Raw genomic sequence first — 15,482 nt, forward strand, 5'->3', positions numbered from 1 at the left:
TAAATATACAAAATAAGTAAAGAGTGAATACAAACAAATATCCTAAAAGTGTGAAAAATATATACAGGATGAACATATGCAAGAATAAAATAAGTTAATTATAGAACATAAGTGAGTAAATATCTTTCAAAGTAGACACCTTTTTGTTAACTAATTAGTGCATGGCACAGTACAATATAAATAGCAGATCCTTAGTTGATTTTTTTTAGCAACGTTATGTCCTGGTTTCACTGTCACTTGACAAATTTGCTATTTATATTACATTGTGTGCTATGAAATATTTAGATGAAAAAAGATGCCCTGACTTAAAAGCTACTCACTTATGTTCTGTGATTTTAACTTATTTTATCCTATATAGAAGGCCTTTTTTTAATATTAATGAAATACTTAGATTTCTCTGTATTTATATCTTATATGAATAATGTGTTACCTATAAGAAATAAATGATATTAGATTAATGACAAAAAATCTGTAAGGTTTAAACATAATGATTATTCTTAAATTGAATTTATGGTGTTAATCAAGAGGATTAACTAAGCTTAACCCTTTTTATTAGCACCGTGGTTCTAACTTTATACTAATATTACCATTTTAATAATTAATTTCAAAAATGTGTTATTTAACTAGAATGACTAATGAATACCTAATTTATTTAACATAACTCATCTGTAAACTTGTAACTGTTTAGAACGAAATTGATATTAAAAATGTGGGAATAAAAAAATTTGCGAAATGTTTAAAAAAATTCTTAAATATTCATTCTGGTTTTCATTGTTAAAAAATGTGAAAAACAGCATTATGTTGGAAATTCAACTGAAATTTTTTGATTAGTGATTGCATCATTAATGGATTACTTTGTGGACTATGTAAAACACCTTATTGTTAAAGGAGATTACTGAATATAAAAAGAATCTCATTGTAATGTGAAGTTATGAGACTTCACTTTACTCAATGTCTAAACCTACAATAATTCAGCATTCAGCTGATTTATGCATTTTAATGTCATATAAATAATTAACTTTTAATGATTCATATGACAGTGGCTTTACTAACTATGTGGATGTCTATCAACACATGATAGACATCCACATAGTTAGTATTCAGAATATATTAAAATATGTATTCAGAGGGGAAATGATATGAATTTTGTATGTTGTAGAATTTGGAGATCCAGAAATCCTTGAGTGATTGAGATATACTCCTTGATATAAATTCATTTTCAGTCATGGCTTTTAACTTTCTGAATGTTCAATTTTCTGATCAGTGGATAGCTAGAGGTGGGCCAGTTTTTTAGCTACTGAGAATTACCATAGTTAACTTTATGGACTATGTAAATGTAGAATTGCAGTGACTCCTGAAATAGTAATCTAAGGATGGGAAACTTGGCTGCTAGCTTATCATTTGTAGGATTATGAAAGGAGTCCATTTTGAACTGCAATAATTCACAAAAAAAAAAAAAAAAAAAAAAAAAGGTGTATAAACTTCAAAGTTCCTGTTGTTTTTATCAGTAAAAGTTAACTACCAAAAATCCATAGAGCTGTTTCTTAGGTACCCTGTATAGCAGCATATTTTTATATGTGTAATATAAATAAATAAACTCATACACAATAAATATATGTTTTTTTTACAATATGCATACATAATTTTGTAGTATTGGAGCATTTTATGAATACATGTCAAGTAACATGTTATACATTTTATTTTAATATATCATTTTTGCCTCTGTTTCATTGATTTAGAAGGAGATCAGTTCATTTCACCTAGTGTGGGCATGGAGGCTGATGGCAGTTGTTTGTCATCTACTTAAAAGGATTTCTGCTGATTATATAAATTCTGAAATTAAAAGAAAAATACAGGCAACTCTGGCTAGTTTAATTAAGAATAAAAGAGTGACAGGACCACTTAATAAACCAGATGCTCTAGTGTAAGTAAGGAAACGTTTTTAGCTTAAATACTTTTAATTTATGCTACTTTTAATTTGTTAATTAAAAAGAGTATACATTCATACCATACATATATCATTTTTATCAAAAATATATAAAAAAAACTGATTATAAAAAAAAAAAAAAAAAACACAAAAAATTTATTATTATTATTTTTTTAATACTACAGCTATTTCACATTGTAATTCTTCCTCCTCTAATTGAAATTTTCCATTTCTTTTGTTTTCTCACTTCTCTTAGTTTTATATAGATAGCAGTGTCTGTAATTGAGAGTAAAAATTTCACTTCTTTGAACAATTCAGTCCCCATTTTGTTGGATTGTGGTCCTTTAGATTCTAAAATTATGTAATAGCACAGCTGTTATTAGTACTACAATTTGTACTTAAACTTTTACTGCTAAAAATTTTATCCTGAACTCAAAACAATTAATATATTACTTATATCAATGTGAAAAAAATAACTTTAAGTTGGATTCCAAAATTGTTACTATGTTAACTTGTCACAAAACTAGACCAGACCTTTTAAAACCAAAAAATATGTATTCAGAGGTGAACTCAAATAATGAGTTCACTTCTGTGCACATATTGTTTGGAATTTACTCTTTTAAACATAAAAGAGAGTAAACTCCAAACAATGCACGTATGCATAATCTATTAATAAAAAAATAATAATAAATAAATAAATAAAAATAAATGCATGGAAACATAAAAATAATGAGTCATGTTATAAATCATACATGCATAAATTATTAGATTAATACAAATTTAAACAGTACCAGACTCATTACTAAAAATATATTAATGTAAGTATTATTTACTTAATTAATATATATATATATATATATATATATAATTAATACAATTAGCAAAAAAGGTATGCCTAAATATTTCATAAATTACTTTTATCTGGCTTGGAATCTATTACTGTATTAAAGATTACTTGTGAACTGGTAAGGACCAAATCTCTGCAAACTAAAAAATATCTAACTGAAAAGGTGAACTTTAAATAATCTTACAAATGAGGATAAATCCTGGATGATGCACATGTGAATAATATTTCAATAATAAAATGATAAAATTTATGGCAAATATAAAAAATAAAAGAAATTAAAGGTCATACCCCCTATTAGCCTCTTTTTTTATATTAATGCGCACTATAAAATCACTAAGATTTTTAAACAGCTTAACAGAAGATGAATAGAAAAACTTGTTTTTGAACTGTCATTTTGTTTATTGTATTAACATAAAATCTAATTTTATGCATTTGCTGCTCTTGCTTTTAGCGATCAGATCAGCAAAGTGGAATGGGGACACTTCACTTCTGAAGCAGTTGCAGATATTTGGAAGTGTATAGAGTATTACTTGGTAACTGCAAAGAATGCAGAATTAGAAGCTGTAAGTATGGAAGCTGTTCAGGCACTGGAAACTGGTTCTCTTCAAGCTGTACAACCAATTATTTGCTGTCTGAAACACTTACTACCAAAGGTTTGTATACTTCACATCATCAGGTAATTCTGCTATGGATACATTTTAGCCGTTTGTAGTTTTTGACATTTTTTTCTGAAATTTTTTATTTTTGTTTATGTAATGAATTTGCTATTTTAAAAATCATATTACAGTAATAGTCATGTCACATTTTTTTCTAAAAAATTTGATATATTGTGCTTTTATTTATTTATGTATTTTTTTGAAGATAATGTTATTGTTCAACAGGTCCAACTTTGAAAAAAAACTAAAAAAGGAATAGTTTGGACCTAAACTCATAAATATTAATTTTCTATCTTACCCAATTAATGACTATCAGAGGGAAAACAAGGATTTTTTTTTTATAGCTTATAAGTTAATACAATAAACTCTTAGTAATTCAGACTGTTAGTAGTAGGGATAGTCCAAATTAGCAAAAATGTCCAAATTATAGAATATAATTATATGTAAATATTTTCAAGCACAGTTCATAAAAATAAGCAAATGTAGTAGTAGTAGCAGAAGCATGTTATGCAAGAAAGCAAGCTTACAAGCTTATGTAGCATCAGCCAAAAAAAAAAAAAAAAAAGTCCATTTCACACATCCATTCCCTTTAAATGTTTGCTCAGTTTTCCTTGAATTTATTTAAGCTATCAACTTCCACAACAGCAGATGGAAGATTGTTCCAGCAATCAACTACCTGCTGGCTAAAGGCAAATTTCCAAACATCTGTTCTATAACTGTCCTTCTTCAATTTGAAGTTATTGTCCCCTCAGATTCTTAATCTGAGCAAGAGGAAGAATCCCATCAGAATTGAGCCTATTCACCTTATACACCTCAATCAGATCACCTTGCAGGTGTGTGTGGTCTCCAGATGCTGCAATTTGCAGAACTTAAGCCATTCTTGGTAAGAGCAGCATATATTCACAGTCCAGCACAATATGTTAATTTAGATTTTATAAGGACATAGATATGATAAAAGAAAAAGAAAGTTTTATGGAAATATTTTTATTCAAAACAATATCAAAAAAACAGATAGAACACAAATAATACATTTTTTAAACAAGAAACTGTAACTTTAATTGATGAAGATGGGCTCTCCTCAATCTTATTGTCTTTTTTTTTCCTTTTTTTTTTTTTTTTTTAATTAGAAAGTTTCTGTGTAAATATTGTATTGCTATTTCATATATCATTCTGAATTTCTTATAGAATAAAAATATTTTTTTAATTCCTTGTCAGAATTAGAAAATTTAATAAGTGTGTCAAAGTAGTCTTCATATAATTTAACCTTTTATTTTTTTTTTTTACTTTATTTTTCTTTTTATTTACTTCCTGCTTCATCTACAGCATTTCTCCCCCTTTGAAATGTTATTGATATCCACTTCATTTTCCCATTCTTCTATCCACATTCTCCCATCTCACCAATTAATATCCTTTTTTTACTACTATTGTGTAGCACATTTTTATATTTGTCATCTTTAATTATATATAAATCAATAGCAGTATCATCATTTAACTTTTTCTGTGCACTTTGTATTGCACTCAGCTTTATATCATTCCAACTTGCAGCCCAGTTTTAAATAGCCCTTTTTATGCTTTTCATTTTTAATATTGACAGTTGTCTGTTCTTCTCTTGTGTCATGTTCACTATCAGGGTTATTAAAAAAAAAAAAAAAACTCCTCCATTATTTTCTTTGTTATACTTGTTGATAGATGGATGCAACAAAAAAATTGGAACCATATCAATAAATTCTCATTAAAAAATAAATCCCCATTTGGCATGAATAAAATGCATGCATAAACAAAAAAAAAAAAAAAAAATAAGGCAATCTGAATTATAGAGGGTCCAAATTAGTGAGACTTTACAGTATTCATATTCATGGTGCATATATTAGTATCTCTTGCATTTCATGAATTTGCCACTTGCATTGTATCTACTTCCACTGTATGTATTCCTTTCATCAACTTATCTGTCATCTCATGTCAAACTGCATATGTGATGTCTTCTTTGGATTATTGGCAAGTTAAACACACATTTTTATACATATACTATAGAACTTCATAAATCAGGTATCTTTGGGGACATCACACGTTTCAGATTTTCAAAAATTCTGGTGTTTTGAAGGTTATGCATATAGTCAAAATATTAAGGGTAATTTGTTATTTTTATTAGATAATACAGTATATATAGTAGGTTTATTAGATAATACTCTGATCCCTATAATCTCCATAGAAGAATGTTTGCCAGCATTAAGCCAAAATGTTAACATGTGCTGCCAGATTTGTCCAATGGGTAATATACTTCCTAAGAAATAAAAAGTTGCAGGTTTGAATGCCACTTCCATTATGGGTGTTACGATTGTCCAGTATTTTTTAATATGAAGGATAAATAGTGTAGTATGACTGCAGCAATCAAATAACCTTAAAAATTAAACGTATTACTGTATTATTAGGTACTATTCTGTGAACTACTGTTATATGTCTCACAAAATGAATGATTTTATGCATTGGATACATACAACAGCAGCAACCTACAACCTAGGAAGTGTGTAAAACAGAAAGAAATTGGTGTTTGGAAATTATTAACAGAACATAATGCATAAATCCTAATATCATTTAAATTTATTCTTTAAGTTCAGCCAGTCTATTTTCACTCTGCTTTATACAAAACTACCATTGAAGAAATATTCAGAAGGATTTTTGAATTCTGGAGTTTCTACTATAATTTACATTACTAATTTTAACTATCTTTAGACAGTAAAGACAGGCAACTCATCTAGAATTTAACCTCCCTTTTCCATTACATTTAGTATTTTCACCTAATTGACAACCTAATGAAGTTACTTCATGGAACACCTTATGTGCATGCTCTGCACTTGAATGTTAACTATTAAAATGAAAATTATTGTATAGGCATGTATAAACCTCTGTTTATACATAGCATTGAGCAAATTAAATGTGCTACTAAATACATTGATCTCATACTGTGGAGGCACTTCAGTATTGCACTACATACATACTTTTAGTAAAAAGCATTGCTTCAGTAAAAAAGTTTATTTAATTGTTGATTGCATGAAATTAACTATTAAACAAGATTTTCTATTAAATTATTGAAGTAAACTCCCCCCCCCCTTTTTTTTTCTGAATCAGATGCTTAATTCAAATGAGGATCTGTGTGTGGAATTTTTGAACAAAAGTTGGAAAAGTTGTTTGGAGCTTCGCAAAAGTGACCTGTTTAAACCTACCTTGAAAACTTTCATTCACATGGCTTTTCAACCATCAGTTATGGAATCACAATTTTGTAAGCATGTTATAAAGGTTAGTATTCTAACTTATCATTTTCAATATAATAGTAATTGTATATAAAATGGCTGTTATTACTTGTACATATACAGAACTATCTGACTGCATCCTCTGATAAAATAGTTTATGATTAGGATCCTTTCTGGGTCAGTTATCTTCTGATCAGCAGGGACTGATCATGAAGGTACAAGAGAAATTTTGAAAAATGGCAGTGTCAATAATATGATAATAGACAGTTAACAGGTTGTTATTCTGTCTGTGTTCCTTTTTATTTTGTGGTTTTTACATAATCTTCACTCTGCATCATCCTGCAAACAGAATTTACTATTAATATTAGCCATACGTGCAAGAAAGCCCCAGACTTTTGTTGCACCAGCCAAAAAATAAATAGATGATGATGATAATAATAATAATAAATAAAACAATTGAATATATAAAATAGAAAAAGAAAAGAAATAACCTATGTGTGTCCCTCCTTATGAACTTTGAATTTTACCAATCATCAGCCTCAACTACTCAGAGAGGTAACTTATTCCAGTAATTAACAACTTGCTTGCTTAAAAAAAAATCCTTCAAACCAATCTAAATTTCTTTGCCCTGTAATTTGAATTAATCTGAGAAGGGAAAGTAAAATACCTTTGATCATTTTACTTTCCCTTCTCAGAGCATTGGACCTTAGTCAAGTCTCCTCTAAGGTGCCTAGTTACCAAGCTCTGTAGCCCACATATTTGAAGTTTTTCCTCATGTGGGTGCCCTTTTGGATATACAGATATACCCAAAATACTAATACAGAAATATACAAAATACTAATACACAAAACACAGGTATACAGACTATATACAAATATACACAAAATACTAATACAGACTATATAGGCGCCTCCGTAGCCAGGTGGGAAGGAGCAGCAGTGCGTAGCACACGCTTCTTGATTAGACCGGGGTTCGAGCCCGTCACCACCAAATACGGAGTATGCGGAAAGGTCAGGGAATGACCACCGCACCGGAGCAATATGGCCTTAGTTGCTAATGCTCCTAAAAACCAAATAACAACAACAACAGACTATATACAGATATACACAAAATACTGATACAGAAATATGCAAAATACAGGTATACACAAAATATATTACCGATTATAAATAGAAAAATTGAATGGTATATTGTCAGGGGTTAGCACTATTCAATACATCTAAAGAAAAATATCCATTTTTTTTTTTTTTTTATTTTTTTTTTAATGTTTGTTTTACCAGTTGTAGCTAGATTAGGATAGGCTTCTAGTTAGCCATAGATAATATTAAATTTAACAGCTTAGCCTTAAAAGACAGACAGTCAAATAAATGAAATAAGATATATACAATTATATACAGTTATACAATATATATACAATTATTAGATATATACAGTCATCTGTTTGATTAGGTTGTTCAGGTGAATGTCCAGCTGCAGGGCCCTGATTTTGAGAAGTACTGTGAGAAAATGGAACAAATCTTTGACCATGTAAGGCTTCATACACTTTAAATAGTGCATCTGGGCTTACATAGTCAAACATATCCTGTATACATGACGGCTATATCTTCATACACCTAAGACAGAGTAGGAGTCGACCAGGCTAGTCGGGTAGGTAAAGTGCCTGCCTGGCAACCCAAAGGTCGTGGGTTCGAATCCCGCCTCGGGCTTGGATCGGAGTAGAAAATGCAAAAACTTTGGGAGGTTCATTATGGCCACAGAAGCCGATGTGCCAACAACTAACAAAAAAAAAAAAAAAAAACAGAGTAGGAAAAAGATTGAAGTGAATACATCTAAAGCAAACTTCATAGAATTGTGACCTTTGAAAAACCCATCATACTTCTTTAATCTGTGTCATTCTCTAAAGGTAAATAAAATCACAAACATATCTTACTTCATACTTTTGGATCATTCCAGTGCTTCTGTGGTTCTCAGAAAACGATTAAAAATATTTTCTCCACCTGAATTTTTACATAGGAAATAAGTTGAATAGATAAAAAGTTACTCCTGTTTTCTTGATTTTCCTAATAATGTTAAGAGTTCGAAAAAAAATATATGGCTAGAAAAAGAATCAAGTTTCCATTTGGGTACCTCTGGATGATATTTCTGTGCCCTTGAGAATTTATCTCACATGCAGGGACTGCATTTGAGAACATTTAAATAGAAAATACTAATTTTTGTCTTGGTGCTGCCTGCTATTTTAGTGGCTGTATAACAAGGTTATCGCATTTTTATAGTTTCTGACAAATATCTGGGTTTTTTTTGTTGATGCTTGCATTTTCTGCATAAGTCCCACATACAGCAACTTCAGCACCTGATCCTTGATGGATCTTGAAATTTTAGAGTTATTATAGATTAATATATATTTAAAATATATAAATAACTCTACATTTACACACTGTATATTATTATACATAATACCGTGCAATTGTATCCTGCATTAAGATAAAAATAACACACAGTATATTGATAAGTATTTTATTGTGTAGAGCAGCAAATATAAAAAAGTTCACATGAATGAGTGAAATTTCACAGATAAGCTTCTTAACGGTACAATCTTTTTGTAGATAAATGTGTTTTAACTACCACAATCCCCCGAGCTACTTGTTTTTCTTTTAGGCAGCATATGGGTGAATAAATGAAAATTGTTATTTTGATGTTGTTTACAAACATGACAGTCCAAAAGCTGAACATGTTACATCAGCCTCTAAGTAATTCATTACCAATCATCAACAAGTTTCTAATGTTTTTCATGAATAGCAGTAAATGATCCCATTACTTTCTGACAAATTTCCCCATGTGATTGGAATATAGAAACAAACTTTTATAGCTCTGAGGTGATATCTGTACTTGCATTATCAAATCTGACCTTCACCTTGGGCAGATGGCCAAACCTAGAACATAATCTAAGGTTTTTTGCCAGATTTCACTATTTTTCTAAACACAGTTAAAAAAGGTGATACCAGATAATAGGTTGCAGTATTCAGGAGGTTCAACTGTAATTAGAAGTGTAGTGACAGTTATTTACTCAAACTCGTATCATTAATGGCATTTTTTTAGAGCCATTATGTGATGATTATGTAAACTTGTTTATATTGGTCATGGATTTCTGCAGTTTGCAGTTTTAAAGAAATGCATATGAAGGAGGACTGTTGAAGAGGATAGAACAACCAAAACTGTGATTGCATGTTGGCCGGTTGTAGCATATGTTCTGATTTATAAGAAAGGGACAGAATTACAATGCCAAATCAGTAGATGAGTGTCTATTGATATATCTGTAGAAAAAAAGCATCCTGCAGAAACTGTACTTTTGTTTGATATGGAGTGTAAGTCTGTCAGAAAAGCAATCATATATTAACCTGACCACTCTTTGTTAGATGAGGTTGAGAATTTGGGGAGAGGGAGGGAGGGAGGGAGGGAGAGAGAGGGGGAGAGAGAGAGAGAGAGAGAGAGAGAGAGAGAGAGAGAGAGAGAGAGAGAGAGAGAGATGTCAACACTAATCCGTGGGGGATATTTCAATTGATATAAAGTGGCTATTTAGAAGAAAATTCATGCTGGAAACAAAAAAAAAAAAAAAAAAAAAAATCTAGTTTTTTGGATATAGAAAGGTGATATTAATGCCAAAAGTCCATTATGCTGAGATTCTAGCTAATCCAGAAATTGCACAGATTGAATTCCCTCTCCCCCGCTCATTGAATAGCAATTTGCTGTTCCATGGTTGGTTAGTTGTTTGGAGGCTTAATGGTGCATTGTGGCTCTGCCAAACCGTTGTATGCAATTTTCTGAGTAACATTACTAGTATCAGCTGGACTGTTTTTTGTAATAACTATGTAAAATTTGTACATCATATTCTTGCATGGCCTCTCATTGTATACTCTCTAGAACAAAATCCTTTCCCCCCATCACTTCCAGTTGGTGATAATTTTACTAATTATTTCAGCTGGTCACTGTCTTCATCTTTGTAATAGTTCAGTTATAAATAATTGATCAGCTGTCATTAAGTATTATAAGTAGATGGATCTATCTCTTCACATCATCATATCATGTATAAAGAACTCAGAATTTTCCATAACTGTTACTCAAGTTTGCATTACATTTGGCCTGACATCTTATTAAAATGCCTTAGAATGAAAGAGACATGAATGATCTCGTTTTCCTGAATTATCTTGTTTGACATGAATGATCTTGTTTCTTGTTTCCTGTCTCTATGAACTTGGCAAACTTGCAGTCTACTCTAATCTCCCATTTTTGTTTCTGGCCTATTTAGAATGCCTGCATATAAGTGCCTCTAAGCACATGTACATTATTCCATATGACAATGGTTTTATTTTCTGAATCCTTGCAGTACATATCAAATGATCTGTCTTTTTTTAATCTTTCCTCTGGAAATTCACTTTTAACTCCTTTGATATTATTGCAGATGTTACTTGTGTATATCATTCACACATCACTGTACCTGTTTAACTCTTCTCCTAAGGTTACCTTATTTAAAAACTTGTAATTTTGTTAAATGAAAGGAAGCTGATATGATCTATGTAATAGTAAGAGATAATAATTAAAATCACAGTAGTACTACATGAGATAGATTTTATTATAAACATTGAAGTGTTACCTCCTCAGTATACATTTAAAATGTTTTGACAGTTTGAGCTTATGCTGAAATTTCTTCAGGCCTAAAGGGGGTTACAAAACAAAGAAATTAACCATAAAAATAATACAAGTTGTATTATTTTTATGTTTATTAGCTTTCTGTTTAGCCCATTGTTCTCATTATCTATTCTTCCCCCACTTTCTAGGGAAATATTTCCTAGCATCCAGGGTTTTCCAAAATCCCCTATCACCAATGTTTTTATGCATAGTGCATCCCTCTCTTGCCTATAGTTTGGTATGCAGAGTATATTGGCAACTTTTCACCCATTGGATTTCTGAGCATATAGGATTAAGTTTGCACATTTTTAAAAAGGAACATCCACCTTCTCACCGTCAACCAAGTGTGACATAGTTCCAGTTAGCAGCAGTTCCATTTCTGATAGGTAAGTTTTAAAGTTTATAAATTTTGCTAGCTTCAAACTTCAATTATTCACCATTAATGCATTTTAAACTGTTTTATAGTTGATTTCTTTGCTCTGTAACCTTTTATAGATCTGAAGATTAGTTAGCACAACCTTGAAATGTCACCAAAAAGTTTTAGGTATATGTTGAGGTGGTAATATTTCCATAAATATCATAAAATAAATCTCATATGATATACAATGGTGTGCTTTTCATTATTATCTGTGATTGTAGTTTTATGTTATCTTGCTTGCATGGGGATTTTGTTGATGATGATTTGATTCTTCTATTTTATAAATACATTTTATTTTCAAATAACTATAATCTATATATTTTAAGGAAATTGTATATATTTTTTTAAATGTTTAGTTGCTGAATTGCTTGTTTTATATTCATGATTAATTGCATTAAATATAGATGATTGCTTTATGTATATATCTCTTAGTATTCTAAAGAGCTTCATGAATTAGGAGAAACCAGCACAGGTATTTTTAATATGCTGGTAGAACATTGTTTGTCAATATGGAGAAGGGAACTTCACTTCAAGTCCATCCTGAATCATATCAGTCTTTTATGTGATGCCCTGATATTTGGACCAGTATACAGAAAAGACCAAAGGTAATAATATGCTTATATTTTTATTCACTGTTGAAGTAAAAGTGTTTTGTATTTTCACATATAGAAGAGCCATACTGCAATTATTTCGAAATTATCATTGCATTCCTGATTTTTCATGCTGCTAGTTTGAGGTAATCTGCATCAGCATGATCTGAAGATCTTGGATTTTGTTTTAATGCATTTCATCATTCCCATAACTACATGCACTCTGTGTAAAATAAAAATATACAGTAATGTTGTAAATAGAGATCACAGGTTAAAACAGAAACATTTTTAATTTATCTTATCAGTAAATGCATGGCAATTGGCATTTAATGTGCAAATAAGATGAGATAGGAGATGGTCTATGAATCAGTCCTTATAATGGCACTGTGAATCTCCAAGTCTGGATCATTCTCTGAAATAGCCTCTGTTAACTTGGTGATCTTAACAATGGTCTTAGACAGCAACCTTAGCAGGACATTCTTGGGTAGATCTTCATATTGTCAGCTTGATCTTCTACAACACATGCTCAGTGAACTTTTACAAATGATATGCATTTCCCTGTGAATGGCCTGTGAATCAGTCCTATTGATGGCACTTTGAAGCTCAGGCTGGATCATTCTCTGAAACAGCCTCTGTTAACTTGGTGATCTTAAGAATGATTTCAGACAAAAACCTTATCAAGACTTTCTTGGGTAGATTTTCATGTTGTCAGCTCATTCTCCTACATGCATGCCCAGTGAACTCCTTCAAATCTTTGATATGCATTTCCTGTGGGATTTGATATTATTAAACAAAAAATGATTAAGAAATACGATGGTCATATGTTATAGTCTGCATCTTCTGTATCTTCTTCCCATAGGGTAGAAAATACAGAAGGATTACTTGGCTTGAGAAGAAGAATTACTTATTTTCTTATCATTCTTCATCTGTGTTGCACTAGGATTTGATCCCACCTAGTCAGCCAGGAGTGACAGAAAGCTATGTAAACTTTTGTTCTTAAATTTAATTTTTCTTAGCAAGAGGAAGAAGGTAGGGAAGATGTAGACTGTAACATAAGACTGTTATATCATTTAATTATTTTTCTTGTTTCATCCATAGTTATTCCTAAATTCCAAATTTTTTTAATTAAATGTAAGCTCAATAGAGCAATTATTATTTTGTTTTGCATTAAACTTTTTTGTTGTTGTTTTTGTCTTTTATGCAGAGAAGTGTTATTCAAAATACATAAATATATTCAAAGTTAAAAAAAAATCATGTGTGGATACCCATGATATTTTGTAGTCAAAGTGTAAACTTTTTGGATGTTCATTGTGGAATCACTTTCACAAAATGGTGCACCACAAAAAATTAAAACAAATGAAAGAATTGTTTTGGAAACAGTGAAAGCAATATTATTTGTAACAGTGTTTACAAAAACATTGTGAAAGGTAAAATTGTAATATGCTTGAGTACTCTACATTTCCAAGTGATTATTAGTACAAGCAGTGAGCAGAGGCTGTTGTTCTTTCCTATAACAAAGGTCAAGCCAGCACAAGTTCAACCCATGCTATTATCATAGCTTAATGTAGTCAAAGTGTCATAGCTAATAAAAAAAAAAAAATTCTCATGCTGCTTTTGGTTTTCAGTAAATTTACATATAAATGCCTTTAAATTTTGAAAAATATGTTATTTTTTGTATTATTAATTAATTTATTTATTAGTGTTGGTTTTTTTTTTTTTTGCAGGGTAATACGTGATACAGAAGCTTTTGTTATTTCTCAAGGAAACACCCTGTCAATTAATGAACAGTATAGGTAATCAGTCTTAATATCAATCTTAATTTTTATATTGATTATACTGATGAAAAAGCATGCTGGCATCATATTTAAAAATGGAAAATCTTGATTTTGTGTAAAAAGACTATAGCACTGTGTGTCAGAAAATGTGCCTCTTCCATTATTAGATGCGACCACAGTGAACTAAAATGCAGTATTAACATTAATATGGCTGTTGATAACTTTTCCCAAGTTGGTTTATAAATCTGGTTCATATGATTCACTAATGTTATCTGAGTCACCACAAATATAAAATGGAATAGTTGGAGGCATAGTCAGTACAAAACGTTCGTGTTGGGTAGAGAGGTTATTTTTGATTGAACATACGCATAAAATCTTTGGAACCAAACATATCCTCTTGACTTCTTTGTTTCCGAATTTTTTTAGTGAGATGATCTACTCAAAAATTATTCACAAGAATGAATTAGCTTTTAACAGTTGTCTTTTGAAAAATTCTATAGAAAATTTTGGAAAAACATGTTTGGTTGTTATTTGGTTTTTAGGAGCATTAACAACTAAGGCCATATTGCTCCGGGGATATGCAGCGGTCATTCCCTGACCTTTCCGCATCCTCCGTATTTGGTGGTCACAGGCTCGAACCCTGGTCTAATCAAGAAGCGTGTGCTATGCACTGCTGCTCCTGCCCACCTAGTTACAGAGGTGCCAGATAAACATAAGTAGTTGCTCTAGGCATTGGATCAGGTTTGCCATGAAAGTCTAAAAACATTTCCTCTTGATTGTCTTCTGGCCTTTCGCACTTGAGGAAACCAGTTTCCTCCCAGATGCTTATCAGATGTGTTGATAAATGCTATATTCAGGCTTCTTAAGTTAGAGATGATAATTTTCTGTTTTTGAAATCAAGGAATTTTGTTAATGAATAAGTCTTAGAAAAATTATACTGCTAATTTAAAAAATTACCATTAAGCTTTAAGCCAGTGGTGCTTGTCCAAGGCTGGTCCCTTTTTAAAATAACAGTTCTGCATTAATTGTTGGTTCATGGTTAGTGGCTGAAACTTTTGATGCAGCCAAAATTTTATTTGAGCAGTCTAAGAAATAAACAATTATTGATTACTCAGAATTATATGCAACCATTTTTGTTACTATTTTTGTCTTCCACTTCATCTTGCTATTTTCGGTTTCAGCATAATGTAAACAAATGTTTCTTGCCTGGTGATGTGTCTGCTACAGAAATGGAATATTTTATTTGTTTTTTGTTTAATTATTGTATAAAATGTGCCTCAATTGCTGTTATTGTCGAAATAAAATGGTTCCTTGTCTCAATTATTATTATTTTTATTT

The 15,482-nt window shown here is 30.7% G+C and overlaps 1 protein-coding gene across 1 annotated transcript in view; it reads left to right on the top strand.

Annotated features, from left to right (window-relative positions):
- Positions 1–15,482, top strand: part of LOC150077103 (tRNA (guanosine(18)-2'-O)-methyltransferase TARBP1) — a 110,351-nt gene that overhangs the window by 54,809 nt on the left and 40,060 nt on the right. The window contains exons 11-15 of the mRNA XM_090385785.1: positions 1,740–1,924; positions 3,226–3,427; positions 6,557–6,724; positions 12,212–12,384; positions 14,094–14,162. Of these exons, the coding sequence (XP_090241911.1) occupies positions 1,740–1,924; positions 3,226–3,427; positions 6,557–6,724; positions 12,212–12,384; positions 14,094–14,162 (797 nt within the window). The remainder of the gene's footprint in view (positions 1–1,739; positions 1,925–3,225; positions 3,428–6,556; positions 6,725–12,211; positions 12,385–14,093; positions 14,163–15,482) is intronic.

Source organism: Mastigoproctus giganteus, chromosome 12 (assembly GCF_048544385.1).
Source record: "Mastigoproctus giganteus isolate SK-2022 chromosome 12, ASM4854438v1, whole genome shotgun sequence".
In the NCBI taxonomy this organism is placed as follows: Eukaryota; Metazoa; Arthropoda; class Arachnida; order Uropygi; family Thelyphonidae; genus Mastigoproctus; species Mastigoproctus giganteus.